This window comes from Gobius niger, assembly GCF_951799975.1.
Source record: "Gobius niger genome assembly, chromosome: 12".
In the NCBI taxonomy this organism is placed as follows: domain Eukaryota; kingdom Metazoa; phylum Chordata; class Actinopteri; order Gobiiformes; family Gobiidae; genus Gobius; species Gobius niger.
This window is the reverse complement of record NC_136863.1, coordinates 19,040,720-19,058,909: the sequence shown is the minus strand read 5'-3', so window position 1 is coordinate 19,058,909 and position 18,190 is coordinate 19,040,720. Positions and strand designations below refer to the sequence as shown.

General features: G+C 40.5%; 1 protein-coding gene across 1 annotated transcript in view; it reads right to left on the bottom strand.

Moving 5' to 3' along the window:
• The window catches only part of syt9b (synaptotagmin IXb), a 29,104-nt gene extending 15,528 nt beyond the window's left edge, over window positions 1–13,576 (bottom strand). Inside the window, exon 1 of the mRNA XM_079567369.1 lies at window positions 13,229–13,576. Coding sequence (XP_079423495.1) covers window positions 13,229–13,376 — 148 coding nt within the window. The 5' untranslated portion in view covers window positions 13,377–13,576. The remainder of the gene's footprint in view (window positions 1–13,228) is intronic.
• Between the last annotated feature and the right edge of the window lie 4,614 nt (window positions 13,577–18,190).

The window sequence follows — 18,190 nt, the reverse complement described above, 5'->3', positions numbered from 1 at the left end:
TTTTTCATTTTCAGAACGTTTCGGATTACCATTAACTAAGATCACTTTACAAATTTCATTTCAGGTAAAAACAAAAACAAACAAAACCGACATTGCAGGAGCTTGATCTAAATGGAAGTGATTTATTATTATTATTATTTGTTCTAGTAGTAGTGGTAGTAATAGAGTGGAAGAAGTAAAAAAACACTAATATTACACATATTTTCACCATGTCATTGAAGGAAATTTGGTGTCATTTCATCATCGTAGTCTGTGCAATTTCACCTTTCACATCAACCTTTAAACATTGCTTTAATCTGTTTGTTTTACTCAACACGACCCGAGCTCTGGCTAACGAGTAGGTCACCACATTCAGTGCACTTTGTTCTGCACAAATAAAGGCTTCATTTTCACCTCGCCGTGTAGAAACATCACACACCTCCACTAATTCCAGCTGGTGCACAGAACATGTAATTAAACGACATATGCGAGGATTATGGCGCCCTGTCGTATCCATGGAAACGGCTGTCACTGGGTCCCTCACAAAAGCAGAAGCCGGTGAAAATACAATAAACAGGGAGCAAGGGTAAGGAACATGCCTATAGTAGCCGCGCCACTGAGGCTGTCATTACAGATTTCAGCAAACTACAATCGTCAAAATGAGAAATGGCCGCCTTCCTTCTAACCTTATCTTCTGCATCCCTTCTCTCCCTCCAGCTATATTAATGCCCTTTTCACCACATCCATAAATCTCCTGTTATGTGCACCTTCAGTCCTTCTGACGGCTTCGAACTCCCCATCCACTCGAGCAACAGCGTGCCCTCACCCGCTCTTCATGTCCAAAATACTCCCAGTCTCCTCTGATTAACCATCAGTGCACAGTGGCAAACTTTGTGCGTGTTGTATTTCAAAAGTTTCAAATAAGATACAGTATTGCAGACATTTACGGGGCAACTGCAACAGTCCAGCGTGACGAAAACTGTTGGGTTTGAGAGTTTGTGAACCTCTTAAAGGAATAGGCCACCGTTTTTATATACTAAGATATGTTCTTACCTCACTTTAGTCGAGTTAATATATCCCCGTCTGGTCTTTGTCCGCGCGCTCTGTCACGCAAACGGAGCACATACGCAGCCTCTCCCATATGTGACATAGCTCCGAAAAAGCTCACGATAGAAGCTACCAAGCTCTTCCACGTGTTCCCTATTTAAATAAAGTTACGTGAAGTGTTTTCATGCGAAGTATATTTACACAGAAATGTAACGTGTCGATTTTATAAGCAAATAAAAAGGGGGACTATATTGTGAGGCGTAATGATACGAGGAGTAAAACGTCCGCGCAGTAACTCCTAAAGGTTATTGACGGAAGTGAGCGGGGGAAGTCTTTAGGAGTTACTACGCGGACGCTGTGCTCCTCGTATCATTACGCCTCACAATATAGTCCCCCTTTTTATTTGCTTATAAAATCGACACGTTACATTTCTGTGTAAATATACTTCGCATGAAAACACTTCACGTAACTTTATTTAAATAGGGAACACGTGGAAGAGCTTGGTAGCTTCTATCGTGAGCTTTTTCGGAGCTATGTCACATATGGGAGAGGCTGCGTATGTGCTCCGTTTGCGTGACAGAGCGCGCGGACAATGACCAGACGGGGATATATTAACTCGACTAAAGTGAGGTAAGAACATATCTTAGTATATAAAAACGGTGGCCTATTCCTTTAAAGGGGGGGTATTATGCTAAATCGACTTTTTCAAGTTTTACATCATGTTATTATGTCATTCCCTCATTAAAAACATGCCTGAAGTGTTGCCTTGGCACATTCATGTATTTTTGAGTAATCTGTAAAAACTCTGATGGCAGCCATTTTAGGGATAGGTTTGCCTGAGTCCTCCTAGGAACGCCCCCACCTCCTGGAGACGCCTCCGAGCTTTCGTCACCAGCCGAGTAACCAACCACTGCTCCTCAGCAGAGCCCCCTGCCCACTGATGCCACAGACAGTGTGTGGAGGGGGCGTGTCGGAAAGGGTCAGAGGTTCTTAAAGAGACAGAGGGCTATTTCAAGACATTCGCTACAGCCACTTTGAGAGAGCAATTTTATACAAGGCAGTTATTTTAATTTACTGCATTTACAGACCAGCAGAAGGTTGCATCATCATTGTAGTGTGCTATAGACTGGTGCTAGGTGCTATGTGATTGAAAAAATAACGGCAAAGTGGTGAAAATATGACGGAAATGAGACGAAAATGTGATGAAAATGCAAGAAAAAGTGACAAAAAATGTGAAAAGGAGCAACAGTAATGTGACGAAAAAGCAACAAAATCACCACAAAAGAGTAACAGAAAAATGGAAACAAAGTGACAAAAAAAGCAATGAGAAAAAGATCTGCTAGCTTTGTAGGTCTTGGCTTTCAAATGAGGCGTTACACTGGTAGTAACCTTTTAGATTTGGGTAAAGCTGAAATGGAGAAAACGCACTTGGTTAAGGCGGGGGTTAAGAGGTTAAAAAACGTTTGGCCACTATACAGGTTTGAATTACAGCTGCGGTTATAAAAACAAAACAAAACAAAAAACGACAAGAGCATAGTTAACCACTTTGTGTTCAGTCTAAATAAATTCACCCACACAGACTCACAAAAACAGTTCCACAGATACTGCCTGGAGACTTGGTGGTGTTATGGAAATTATGAAAAATTTAGCAGCATCAGGGGCAGCAACCAAGGAGCAGTTCACGTCACCACTCAAATGTTATGACTCTGTAGGCGAGTCATTCAAACACTCTTTCCTATTGTCCACATTATGTCCTGTCAACCTATTGGGTCGAGATCTGATGTGCAAATTAGGCCTTTCACTGATTTCCACAGCAGATGGGTTAAAAGTTGTAAGTAAGGAAGATTTGGCAAACAATTTGTTTACGGGACTGTATGCAGAGGCAACAGTACCCCAATATCATTTCTACTGGAAAGTATCACCAATTACCGTGATCAATAACTTAATGACACTTGTTTCTAAAATAACTGAGCATGACAATACAGAGTTCAGAGATTTGGGAGATTTGCAGTGCTCTTTGGGTCTGTCATCTGATTTAGAAGATATGTTTGATAGATCGTGGGGTCAGTGTGAGGTAGACACGCTGGTCACTAAATACTTTTATTGGGGAAATCATTTTTCTGCCCTTACATTGTCCCTAGATGCGCAACAAGAACAGTATTTTTACTTACCATGTTCCCAATTATATATTGCATTTTCAAAGCCTAAAAAAAAAAAAGCCTTCATGCAATGAAGAAGCGCTTTGCTACAGACACCAGCTTGTTCAATAGTACATGCTCTGCTTTATAGGTACCACAATTTGTCTAGAGCAGAGGTCTGCAACATTAAATTAAGATTTCAGAATCAATGACAGCATATCTTCTTGTCTAAAAGCACATAAACAGCATGCCAGGCAGTCGCAAACAGTCCCCCAGACTCTATAACAGAACTTGTTCAATACGTCTTTAACAGCTGTTTGCAGTCATTCCTGAATGCACCTGCGGGTTGCTCTGATACTCCACACATAGACTGCACTAAACTAAACTACATTTCATATCACAAAGTTGACACTCATAGGATTCTGTTGCCATGCTGTTACAATCGGAAATAGATATCTTACAGCAGCCGCATGAAAGTCTCCCTGCCACACACCTGTACATGCTGATTTAAGCATGTTACCTGGGACAGTGGGTCACCGCGGAGCCCAGTCAGCACAGCGACTTGGGACAGATAGCAGCTGCCACAGATGCATGTGCTAAAAATATAATAGAAAATACTCAAAATAGTTAACTAGGCCCTGCCCTTAAACGCGTTTGCATAGCAGAAATGGGTGTTTTTACTTTGCCGTGCAATGGGCGGAATATATGCCTGTCTGGGTAGCCTGGAAAATTGCCCTTTCACATCAGCCAAAGCAGTCGTCCGACCCTGCCCCTCATTCAATTACCTTTGTTACAGTCCCTTCTGAAGGCACAGGGCCTCTGCTCTTTTCATGTCTCTTCGCTGGCTGCAATCAGGTCCGGCCCTAAACCCTGTATACAGCTGCACGGCCTAATTGGATTCAGGGCTTCAATAATCAGTCGGCTCAGCACTCGCTAAAGGAAGTCAACAATTATAATTAAAATGGGTTATGCTGCCTCTGATTACAGCAATTGTCTGCGCTGAGTTTGCTTTCATTTAGGGGCATAATAAGCCAAGTATAAATTATATTGTTTAGTTCTGTTGGTGACATCCAAGTGGTCAATACAGACTTTAGACTTGTTAGGGCTGACTTCGGCACAGCTCTCAATGTATGAGATAAATCCATTTCATCCCAAGGCAAGGTCACATAGCAAGGATGACGCCCTGTTTAGACTTTTAAATCTCAAGGACATGATGATCAATTAATCAAACAGGCACACATTAAGCCGATCGGTAATGCCCATGTCGGCTACGCACATAGAATCAGTCATACACCTTAAAAAGGACATGGCTTGATATCATCATCAGGCAAAGAGCGTATTACCAGTATCCTGCAGCTGTAAATCAGATATACAAATAAAGACTCATTTGATTCTCCTCTCTGGTTAGACCCAAGAAATACATTTGATTAACTGTTTGGTCACTGAGTGGTCAAAAAAGCAAACAAAAAGGCTTCATCATACTGACATTATGACTTGTGATCTGTTGTTGCAGTATTATTGTCATTTATATCCAGTTAATTATTTTGTCTTACTGTTTTAGTAGGAATCGTTTGGCACGACCTGAATTCACAGGTTCTTCTCCTCACACTTGCATCTGTGATGAAGCTGAAAAACTTGGTGCGTGATGTGTGAACAACTTCATCAGGTTTGACATGACACGCTGGAGCTCTGTCGGAATAAAGATCTGGAGATGCAGCCCATTTTTCTAAACCAGATGGATATGCAAGTCTCATCACTGCCCAGGTGCCTCTGCACATCCACATGACTAAACCAGCAAAGGATCGACAATCGCCATGTCAATTATGCAGTAAAAGACACTAAGGGTTCAGTAAAATTAGTTATGCGTATATACATTACTATGTTTTGGTTGGATTTAAACAGAATTGAAGCAGAAACCGTTTCCCATCTATTTTATATCTTCAAATTCAGCCAAGACTATCTTTATCTTTTCTGCCTTTAAAAACACAATCCATCGATTACATGAACCATAGTTCTGTCTGCATATCTCTGCACAAGTATTATCCTACGGTAAGTGTACCTCAGCAATATATCTTTCCTTTTATCAGCATCAACCGCCGACCTTACTACCTGATTGTTCCATTCACTCTGAATACATTTTATTTCAATGTCTCTTTCTGCTGAAGTATGTATCAAACCAGTAAGTAATTCAGTATTATGTTTTTATTTTCTAAAGCTAAAATATATCTTTGCGAAGCACTGGCAACCTTGGAGATTCATACAAAGAAAGCGCATTGAGGCTCAGCGCCAACACTCACAGCAGAAAATGGCATCAACCGATTCGATCAGTCAGGTTCTCTTTGTCCAATGGATTACTGATGAAACCCCGCTGCCTCTGAAGCTGATCAGAAAAGCCCAGAGTGAACACCACACAGGCGGAGGCTTTCATTGATTCTGGACAAAATCTTCTTTTGATGAGGTGTTGTGTAAATCAACAACAGACCCCTGGTCAGATGATTACAGCACAGTTCTGCACATTCTGCAGCGGCTCAACCTCAGACACAAACACAAGCATGGGGAAAATTACATCAAAAAGGTCCGAAATGCACGGACATGGCAGTGTTAGAGTAAATTAATATTTTTAGCTATTGATGCAAACTGAAAGACGTGTATCAGATATATATTATGTATAAACTGCTGCTAATGCAAATGTATAAGCCCAGTAAAAAATTGAAACACATTCCCCAGTCGCACATATTCTAACATAGACTTTGCACTGTGTAGGTACTGCTTCACACTTCTGCATATACACCGTGTGTTTTATTTAACAGTTCTGCTCTGGAGGTGCATAAAGTTCAGGTGGTCATTTATCTTGCATTTGTTTCTCTGTGGAGGAACAAGAGCTTCATCATTTGAGCCTCTGCGGAGTAATTTGTCATATGGTTTTACACAGACTGATGAGAGACAGTACAGCTCATACTTGCTAGCCTAAATATTTGAAGAACAACATACATGTAGAATGACGCGAACATGGGAAAAATAACAATAAGGCCAACGAACATCTCAATCATACAATGTGGGTTAATATAACATTCAACTGCCATATAATGCGACTGCTATTAATACGTAAATAAAGAACAATTTAAAAAGGTTCACTTATGTAATGTCAACTCTTACAGACCAACAGCCAAACAAACCTGGCAACAAGACAAAGAGGACTAGACTCTGCATTTCAATCATTTCTTTGTCTCTGTTCATTATGTTGCACATTGGGAGGAAGTTCTAATAAAACCAACTTTCCAGAAATGAACTAAAAATACGGTTTCCTTGACAGCACTGTTCTCTTTCATGTTGTGGTCTGACTCCGGCAACACTGAGGGTCAGTAGTCTTTCTTACACAACTCTCTAAAGCCTATTTCACCAAGACCAGCAAAAAACAAAACAAAAAACATCCTATTTGGATCCTGATAAAACACTGCAGCCAAATGGTGTACTGAGCTGTTTGAAAAGTATCAATGTTAGCGCTTCCACATTATTTGAAAATGACTGTAGATCCCGTTGTTGTGCTGTTTATTTATTTATTATTTGTCTTGCCAAAACCACCACTTGCCAGTGCCAACTCCTGTAAATAATATATTATATTTTGTCTTTTGTCTTTTCTTAACACTTCTTTAGGAACATATCACGGATATCAAGGATTTTTACATCTACAACTTTGACTAAGGCCAAGTCAGACCGGTCCAACTCACTTATTGCACAACACATGAATCCAAGACATACATTCCAGGTTGAAATAGTTCTGTGATGATCAAAGAGACAAAGCCAAACAGACAGACCGATCTAGGTAGAAAGACATAATAAATATAATTGGATAGATAGGGATGGTCAACTGACTCTGTGCATAACTTCAAATCACAACAACGCCGCCCAAGAAATTACTTCCTGTTTTGATGCGGCACGCCAAAATAAAAGCACACAGCTACTTGCAACATTACAAGAATATAATTAAATACAGACATTTTAAGTATTTTGTCTGTTAGTAGGCAGAAATTTGAACTAATGAACTGCTGAACTAATGAATAAGATGGAGCTTTTATTTTGGCGTGCTGGATCGAAACAGGAAGTCACTTCTTGGGCGGTGATGAGTCAATTGGAAAATGCAAAAACGTCAGTATCAGAAACTGAAAAGGTGATATTATTCCTGTTATTATGATCAAAACTACTAAGCTGCATCGAGATTTTCAATTTACAAGGATGAAAAAATATAACAGCAAATTAGCTACAATAAGATGCCACTATTTATGTTAAATTAACATGAGTGGGTGTCTTGTGTGAGACAAACTAGAACTCATTTCCATAATGGGACCTCAACTGATCCTGTCCCTCTTTTGACAGTCAGCCCATGCATGACCACAACATGAAGGCATTTAGGCTATAATGAGCAGTAGGTCATAATGGGTTTATCTATTTGTTGGCTTAATGGTGTTCGAACAACCATTAAAACGCAGAGCAGTGAAGGTAAGTTTGTTGAGCAAATGACCTGAGATCTCCAAGTGAAAATGATAAATTCACAATAAAGATATATATTTACTATCCATTCATGCACTATTACTATCATGTGTGTGTAATTTGACAGTAGGGTCTCAGGAGCACTGATGAGGGTATATGTGGGGTCCGGTTACAGTTATTATGGGCCCATCACGCCTCAGTCCTAAACATTGCCCAGAGCATCAAACTACCTGTGCTCACTGAGATGCTGCTCCCGTTGGCATCCATCACACCTACACACATAATAACCTGCAATTAGCCGCTCAAATAGAACTCAACGGCCCATTCACTGGAAACAATCTAGTTCTAATGTTCTTACAGTACGAAATGGAAGAAGCTTATACCCAAACTCTTTGACAAAGATGACTAATGAGGTACAATTATAATGAATGAAAGACCATAATAAGTGAACAATTTGGTGAAAGAGATTGAAAAAAATTGTCGAATGGCATTGCAAAAGTCATCCCACTCGAGTGATAGATTCTCTTATCATATTCAGATATAATGTAACAGTAGCAGCGTGGTTTGCTGCTGTGAACCAAAGAGGATAAAGAGGGTGTTGAATTTAATTAATAAGTAACATTAATAAATAAATAAACACTAGCAAAAAGGGACGCTTAAATGAAATACTGACTAAAACTTGTTCAGGCAAATACAGAAAACCTTTAGCTCCTTAAAAGTCCACAATATATTTGTGTACCACTGCGAGGTAGGGGACTTTCTTAACAATATTTTCCCCCAAAACAATTTACAAGGAACATACTCATTAAGTCTGATCTTGACACATCCCCCAATTGAAGTTTGCTTAATTATGTATTAATATATAATATAATAATAAAAGGCCTTTGCTCTCACCTTGAGCTGTGAGCTAATAGAATTTTAAAACCGTGATTAGGCTGAGAAAGCTTACAATCATGATCAATTTATTGCCCAGAACTGTGCCCAGAACTCCAGGCATCTCATTAGGCTTCAGTGTACAGCAGGCGAGCTTCTCTCTGGAGAGCAATCGTCAAACAGTTCAATACACTGCTGCAGAAGCCAACTCAGCACCAGTCAATAGGCAAGGTGAAACGCGAGAGGAAAATGGGCTAACAAGAAGACTGGGAATTACATTGAGGAAATATTTTCAACACAATAGAGGCAAGAGGAAGTCAACAATTTGATGTCAAAATCCAGCAGCACTTTTGGGTCAGTGTAAACCATTGTGTGAACCCAATCGCAGTAGTTTGGGCCGGTCTAAACAGCTGTTCCACGTGCGGCTGAAACAGGTGGTCTTGGAGCGGCCTGTGCCACACTCTGGGGCGGAGCGGGTGTGGTGTGAAGGCGGACGGCCGAACTACTCTCACTTTTGCGCCTCTCTATTGCGCCAAGAAAGAATGGATATACACTCCTTCTGCATCACAGGATGATCGGATTTCTGATGAGGCGAAATGGATCAACTTTATATCATCCAGGTATGTCTCTCTTCTGCCCCTCTATCCCTTCCTGCTGCGCAGTAAAGCTATACTCTCCATGTGCCAATAAAAGTGCATTTCTCCTGGCCTCACATATCAGCCTCATTGTATTTAACTACAAGAGCAAAGAGTGTAGCCTAACATCAGGGAAGTGCACACGTGCGCATGTGTCGGTGCATTGACAGGTTCATGTCCATTGTCATGGGAATAAGGTACTGCCGTTGTTATGTGGCTGATGGTGTGACTTTTGGTGCGAGCGCGTGTGAACACAGACTGAACTAACTTTCAAGTAAATGCAGTTGAAACTCGGGTGGTCTCGGGTTGATCCATAAAAACATGGAATCTGATTTCTTAACTTTTTTATTGTTAGCTGTCATCCAAACACATTTCTAATTTTTGTAAAGCATGCAAAATTCTTTATGGGGATGAGTTTATAAGCAAATTTCATGACTTTCAGTGAGTAATACTGTCGTGTAAACAACAACTAGCCTGTTTCATTCTGTCAGTCTGTGTGAGCTCTTGTTTGCGGTCATCTGGGCTGGAGGGTTTTGAATTGAAGATGTTTTCTGTTATTAACAAAAAGTTAAACGTTGGAACAGAACTGTTGAAATGGTTGAAGTTGAAAGTAGGTTGAACCATGGACAGCATTTGTAACAGTATGAAAAAAGCTGCATTGTGTTAGTTCCTGTGTTTTTGTGATCGACAAGTGGTGGGCCAGAGGAGCATTATGTGTCAAATATCATTCTACCACATGGCACTCCAAGGTGTCGCCTACATCGAGTCGACTTGAATGAAACATTATGTGATTAAAAGTATCGTGAACACGAGACAAACGTAGCAGATGAGAGAACAGACTGTGCATGGACCATTAACATTATTGGGCTCATTTGAGAATAGCACTAGCGGCTTAAAGATTTCCAAACCAAACATCCAATAATGTTACGTCGCCTGGCAACAGTACCTTCAAAAGCAATCATGGGTGCAATAAAAACTAACCTATTTCCTCAGGCATTTCATCAGTCCCACATCTACAGACCACCAGCGGTTTGTGTTTGCAACTTTGACAGAATCATTGGGTTTATGAGCATAGAGATGTCTCCCTGTTGGTTCAGATGAAAAAAAACGTTGTAACACTCACACGTGTGAGTGGAAAATGGTTCTTGACTGTTCAGTGAGCAAAAATTAAAAGCCATATGCAGGGATTTAAACCACTATATAAAAATAAGTCCATTGTAGCCTGCCAAAAAATAAAATCTGGCATCAACAGAAGATAGCAAGAAGACTGTTGGCATACTCATTCATAATCATGAAGCGCTTCGTTGCTTAACACCTATCAAATTCAACCATGTGCTTCTCTGACAGGGCCGTCAGATTTAACAGATCCACAAAAGTAATCGAAGTGGCTAGTTTTAATCAGGAGACATCACAGCTTTAATGAGAACTGATACTCTCTCATTCAATTATTAGCCTCTAGAAAATGAACAAACATTAAATTCACTTAAGGCATGCCCTCCAGGGTTAGCAAAAGCTGTCTGCGTCAACAAACTGGGGAAGTTAGCTTGTCAAACAGGTGGCACTTTTTAAATCCAACTTTACTTAGTAGCATCTGCTATTGTGGAGTTTGCTAAACATAACAATTTTAAGTAGCTTTCATCCACCAAGGCTTATGGTGATTCACACTAGTAAAGCATACTTACACAAAAAAAAAAAGAATGCTCTGTCTGACTGTAAATTCCTGACTCAGGCAAAGGGTCATCTTTTGATCTCACCTAAAAATAAAGCCAAATCCTCAATAACGCAACCCATTAAAATAATTGTGTGCCATTTTTTTCTTTATGATATTTTGCTGATGTATAATTAAAAAAAAGCCCTTTGTTTTCCAAGCAGTCATTATTCAGCCTAACCTTCAGAAAAAGTGCTTTAATTGTGATGTATGAGAGTGTCCCTGAATCTATGTATAGTTGATCAAAGGTGTGCCTCAGGGTACAGTTTTGGCACCATGCATTGAGAGTTTATTAGTGCGCACTCCCGGCTGACCTCCTTTCATGTGCAAGTTGAACTGAATTGTTTTGAAATGGAAGGATGGATGGATGGATGGATGGATGGATGGATGGATGGATGGATGGATGGATGGATGGATGGATGGATGGATGAATGAATGAATGAATAATGGGAGCGTACATGAAATAACTTCAGTGGCTCACCTCTCCGTTTGCAATGAGGTTGTTTGTGTGCGCGCTGTGTGAAAGTATAATACAAAAGGAAGTGGGTCACAGCTCCTCAGGGGAACTAATCTGGATGCTTCAACATCCTCTTTATCATACATGTTTAATAAAGGCCTGTAACATGTATAAAGGCTGGGGCCCATCCTTCTATTAAAAGGCACATAGGACACAGTGTGTAAACATATAGAGACATGTTATATCAATGACAATGTTGGGCATGTTTACAGCTAGAGCATTTATTTGATGGTTATAAAGCAAACGAGGGCTAAAATGAATAATCGATTAATTGCCACTATTTGATCATTACAGCTATTGAATTACTTTGGAATATATAGGATGCCATAAAAGATAACTGTTTTTTGTTGTTGTTGTTTTTGTTTTTCGAGCAGGAATTACAGCATTTACACAATTGTTGATGAAAATGAATAATGAAATTCCAGTGTCCCTTACAAAACTACGAACTACTATTGTCAAAAGTGATTTGAATTCGAGTCCAGTCGATGCCCAGCAAACATGACACATGATCTCGGCTCTCTCGCAATTGTTTACGCTCACCACTTCTACACTGAGCTAAAGGGGGACGGGAGCACAGGGTGGGGCCTTCTCTCCACTGTTCAGCTGCTGACAGAGGAGGAGGCATTCTCTAGTCAAGCTGCTCCCAAAGACTCTCACACATATACTGAACAAGCCACGGGTCACAAAGGCTTTCTGGATCTAATCTGTGCTAATGCATGCAAGCAACAAGTTCACAGTCCCTTCTCATCACATATGAACTGGGGAAAAGGGTGATTTATCCCACACATAACTCATTGTGGGGTAGGTATTGGTACAGTGATAGTAAAGGTGCTGGATCATTTCTGTTCTTTATTTTTTCCCCACCACAATGGTATGCATTAAGGTTGTTGTGGTTTTAATTCAACAATCGCCAGCAGGGGGAGCACATCACAGAGCCAACACAACCACATGCATAGAACAAAGTGAGCAGTTTGGGAGCAGGCAAGTCAAATGATCAGATATTGATGCAACCACACACTTAATTAAAGTGCGAAGCACGGTAAACCCACTTATTGTGTCTTTTTTATACATTATTAAGCATTTGCATCTTCGTTATCAGTCAAGACTAGCCTGATAGAGTTACTAAGGTTTGAAGAAGGAATGTTTACCAATAAAATAACAAGTAGGCCAACACAGAAATTATAGTAAAGCATCTGAGGGATTAAACCGTAATGAAGATCCCAAAATACCCCCATTTTATTTATTCATATAGCCAAAGATCTGTTGATTAATTTAGAATGCATGTTCACATACAATTGAATGTACCAACACACTGAAGTCCAGATGACTAGGATTAGGCTAGATTTGCTATAGGCATATATAAGGCACATATAAGCTTTAATATCATCCTTATAGTTTTTATTTTTTTCATATATTCAAAGGAATTACATGTCGAAGTGGATAATCAAACTAGACGTAGAAATCTTGACGTCTTAGTGATACAGTACAGACTAAGGCATCGAAATGTATGGGTTCTGTTGTTGGGATTGGGCTGTACAAAAAAGCATTGCCATGCTGTCCTCACCAATCCAGCCTGGGCAGCACCCACCACCCGCAACATTCTAGGCAAAAGGTTGGGCCTGCGCTTGGCACTTTGGACACCGTTAACACCAAGTTTTACACTGTCCTGAGCTCATTTCACAGACACCAAAACTTTTACGCACAGTCAAACGTGGTTTCCCCCACTGTACCATATATAATTTGGCTATCTACATGTGTCTGTGCTTAAGTTTAAGTATCATTGCATACATTCCCCTAATCGCCTTTCACTGAGAGAAACGCTTTTTCTTTAGCGTAGGGCTACCTGAGTCCGTGTAGCGGGGTCTGGCCAGGTCCCGGAAATAGTAGGTGAAGTCCAGGCAGTGGTCGTCCTGCACTTCTCCCCGGGAGCACAGGTCGGACAGCAGCTCCAGCGCCTTTCGACAAATCTCATCCTCTCGTTCTCCAGGCATTGCCTTCCAGCATCCTCTTGAGTGCTCGGGTGATTCTCCACAACTCACACGCGCTCGCGCTCCGCTGGACACGCGCCTCACGCGGGGTTAAAGAAAAAACAACACCCCGGAGACGTCCCACGAACAATTCCCAAAAGCGCATAAAACCGTCAATCAAGTGTATTAGTTTCGATTTTAAAAAAAAATAAAAAAGAAGAAGAAGAAGAAAAAAAAGAGCAAAACGAACAAACAGATGGTGCTGGCAACAATATCACAAGTTTTCGCGGGTTACTTTGCGCAGGTTTCTCAAATAAAACTACGCATCCAAAACGAGCGCACACTTCCTCCTTCTGTTTTGTTTTTCTGAGATTGACCCTATTTCGTCTCGCTCCTTTCTAAGTGGCTGCTTTTATGTCCTGGTGCTTGTCGAATCAGCAGCGAGCCCCCGGGCATCCGCGCAGCACTCGGAAAGGTCTCTGAATGAATCCTCGCCTTTTACGCCGCTCAATTATTCCTGAAAGCGCAAGGATGCGGAGAGACAGACAGGAAGTTCAGCCTCCTTCAACACCACCACTCCCCCTTCCATCATCACACAGCCTCAATCGAGAGACCACTGACTTATTTCTAATGCGGAAGCAGAAGGCTAAAAATACAGTTCAGGGAAAATGTCAGTTTTCAAACTCAGATTTTCTGGGACCTAATATGTGATTATTTATGTTTACCTAAGGGCCACAACTTTTTTGGAAAGACACTTGGGGGGGCGTTTCTTGTGAAATTAAACACAAATTATATTGTATATTTAATGGGATCTTATTTAATAGCCTAAGTAATTTTTCGACCTGTGCTAAAGCTTCAATTTAAACTAGGCTTGTGTTTATGTTTTGTAAATATTGTCCTTCATGACCAAACAGCAAACACATTAGGCTACTTTTCATTAAACGTAAACCCGCTTGGGACTGTCAAAGGGCTCTGGGGGGCCTGAGTCACTTAAGCCATGAATAATGACCAGGAATAAGGGGGGTGCATTTTCTACTATAGCAGTTGGCCAGTGGTGAAAGGGAAAGTGGCAGTTAGTTGAAATAAGGAGCAGTTGACTTATTGTGTTTGCCTCGCTGGTAACATTCAGATAAATAATATTCCCTCATTAGTTTGGTGTGTGCTGTGACCATATGAATCGCATTTTGACGTTTTCCCTCTTGCTCTTTTCGCACAGTGCAGCCCTAATCGCCCAATGCATTGATCTCTTCACACAGTCCAATCAGAACTAAAGTAATATAGGGCTGTGGTTGTGGCAACAGATGTTTAAACAGGCGGAGGGTGCAGTGGACACCTGGGAGGGCCCACATGCAGGAGCCTGACCTTTTACTGATGCGAGTAATGAAGGGAGAAACGACTCAGAAATGTCACACCAAAGCCCTATAGTGAAGCTGCTAATAACGGCTGCTGCAGCGGTCTCACTTTGCTCCACAAGCCGAAGAGGGACCTTTAACTGTTCAGCAAATACACAAGACACAGAGAAGTAACCAGTTTTCTATAACGCCCACAATATGGCAGACGACTTACAATGGTAAGTTTCTGCTGCAGGGGTGAACCTGTTTCAAAAGAGAAGCTGTGACTTTTGAAAACCAGTAAAAAAACAAACAATTAATTATGACATTAAATATTAGTTATGAAGCCTTTTGCTTGGTACTAACATAGTTTGGTGGTCTGTATTTTCACAATACTTTGAGACTGTTGAATGTGCACAATGCACATTCAAAGTTCAACCATTTCGGTATATCATATTCACAAATGGATCCTTATCCTTTAAAAAATAGCCTTGTTGCACTAAAAACATCTAAGACTAGCACTTGGACAGGCTACTATAAAGCGCTCCAAGGCAGCATTATACCAGCACACATAGATCCATCTGCAACAACAGCCTGGAGAGCCAACTCTTTTATTAACAGTCTGGGACCTCGTCTTATCCATGGTTCCAATGAATGAAGGACAGGCAGGCAACCAATAAGAGAAACACAAGGCAGCTTATGTGAGTAAGTCAAATGCTTAGAAGAAGACAAATCAAAATCACACAAAGATCTGCAAAACCGACTAGATTTCTGCAGAATCAACAGGCTAAGCTTTATATACAGTTAATCATGACCCAGAGCATCATCAGTGATGCCAAAGATAAAGTTTTACAATTACCTGCAGAAATCCTCCGATCCTTAAGTGATAGTGATAAAACTATAATAAAACTTGAAGGGGACATTTAAAGGGGTGTTTTTTGACATGAAAGGGCAAAAAACTACTCCATGTAAAAATGACCTTTTGGTCTCTGAGGGTTAAACTTGCTACGAAAAATGCAAGGATATTTGAGATTGTGGTTGAACAGTCTTACAGTGAAAGTGATCCATCACAGATTCCAAAAGAACTCTTGTATGTGGCCATACCACCTTTGCTCTGCCCGATCCCGTCAGACCTTGGAAGCTAAGCAGGGAAGGGCCTGGTCGGTGCTTGGATGGGAGACCATTTGGTAAGACCAGGAAGCCTAGCGAATGTAGTGAGTGAGTGAGTGAGTGAGTGGTTGGTGGTGGTGGTCGGAGGGGCCGATGGTGCAAACTGGTTGCCTCGCTTCCGTCAGACTACCCCAGGGCAGCTGTGGCTACAATAGTAGCTTACCACCACCAAGTATGGCGTGAATGAATAATGCAATGTAAAGCGTCTTTGAGAGCCCAGAAAAGCGCTATATGTGCATTATTATCATTACTGTATACCATAGCTAAATTACTGCAATTAATTATCATTATTTAAGTAAACTTTAAAGTTAAACTAAGGTTCTCAACAATATATAACTAAAGTGAGATAAGTAATTTTCCCTACAATCATAAATCTAATACAACATTTTAATAGCTTTGCAGTCACTTTAGTCACTATATCATGCAAAATCGACTTTTTGGAGCTTTTAGCCATGTTGTTATGCTATTTCCTTATCAAAAACACCCCCAGCGTGGTTTTTGGCTTCATTTACGCAGTTCTCAGCAATCCTCCTGAATCCTGCTCCATGCACCCTCTGCTGGAAAACCACTAAGTTGTGACACTCTTTTTTACGTCATAGTGTGGAAGAGCACAACTTCTGTAATGTAATGCCTCACGGCCTGATATTTATATATATATATATATATATATATATATATATATAAAAGATTTTAAAAAGGAAGCGCTTCCATGTGCAAAACAAACTGAGCGTCTGAACAGATGTCATGTTTGCACTGAGGGATGTGAAGATGGAGCTCTTTCTAAACTATTCTGGACACGCCTGTTCTTTTTTCTTACTTAACGATAATGTCGCGGAGAAAAGCGCGTTTGGCTGCGAGAGATGCAGAACTTTATTCAACCTTCCTAAAGAAGACGACACTCGCCAGAAGTTGGAATTTCTCTCCGGGATTCAGCGACTATCACCAAAATAGTGTTTTTCTGTGACTGTCTCTTGATGGATGTTTGGTGAATCTGAAGACGTAGGCCTACAGCGATCTTGCAACCGTAAAAAAACGTAAGTGCCCCTAGAGTTTGCGGCGGGTCAGCGGTCAGTCTACGACTCGAAAATAACCATGTGACATGTTCACTCTCTCTGCATTTTTTTGCATTTTTTGAATGGAGACCGGTCATAGGAGCCCATGCGACCGGTTGTGCCCAGGCTTTAAAGGCAATGCAACCAAATATTAATGAAATGTATGTACATTTTTGGTTTTGGCTTTGTAAAAAGTAATATAAAACCGTGTAGAAAGTCTCTCATTCTTCTGGTGTTTAGCAAACAGAAATAATTTTGAACATTCTAATTGACCTAAAAAAGTACAAATTGATTCTGGTTTCATGTCAGATAGTGAGAAAAAAAATGCATAATGTGTCTTTTTATATAGTGTATGTATACATCTGGCTCAGTTTATCAGACAGTTATTAGCATCATTGAATGTTTTATCCAGATTTTCTTTTATTTGATGAATCCCCTTAGTACAGTATTGGGGGAAAAAACTGTTAATAGGACCCTGATGGATGGCAGGATTTTGCAAATAGGCCTTCTACAAATCATTATTAAACAGATTGATCAAATGAAATATTATTTTATCAATTTGATGTTGTGTCTCTATAAATATTTTCTTTTTTCCCCCCAATAATGATCCTGCACTTATTGGCACTGATCATAGTAATAGGATATTATATACTATTAGAGAATATTATTGACGGTGTATAACAAGGTGTCCCAACATGCTGTCCTGGGACGGGTTTGAATCAAGCTCCTACATGCAAACCAATTGTTATTCAGACCAGACCACTAAACAGTTTAATGTGGGTCATTGTGTGTGGCCGTGTGTGAAACACCTTTGAACTTAATGTGCATTATTAGTTCATGAGATAGTCCACAGATGAGCTCCACACTTGTGACAGAGCTGTGCACCTGCTCTGTCTGTCTGTGTATGTGTTTTGGAAGTGTCTGAGTTGAATTTGGATTTATGTTACCACAGCTGAGTGCCAGGCCAGCTGCCTCACAGAAACACAGGGCATCTGTTGAGCCTCTTAAACCTCCAGAACTCCAGGTCAACTCAAAGGGTAACAAAGGGTCACTGATGATGACTGTGGCTTTATAAATGTAATCAAGTACTATTCCACTGTACAGTAACTACTGTATATGGTTTTACCTTGGCCCATGATGTGGATCAAGGGCTTTATTTAAGTACACAATTTTGTCACAACTTAGCCAGGCAGTAGAACTTGCAGTAGAAGAGACATATTTTGTAACTTTACAAAATATGTATTGGAATTTAAGACTACTCAATTTGCTTTTGGCCTTAAAACAA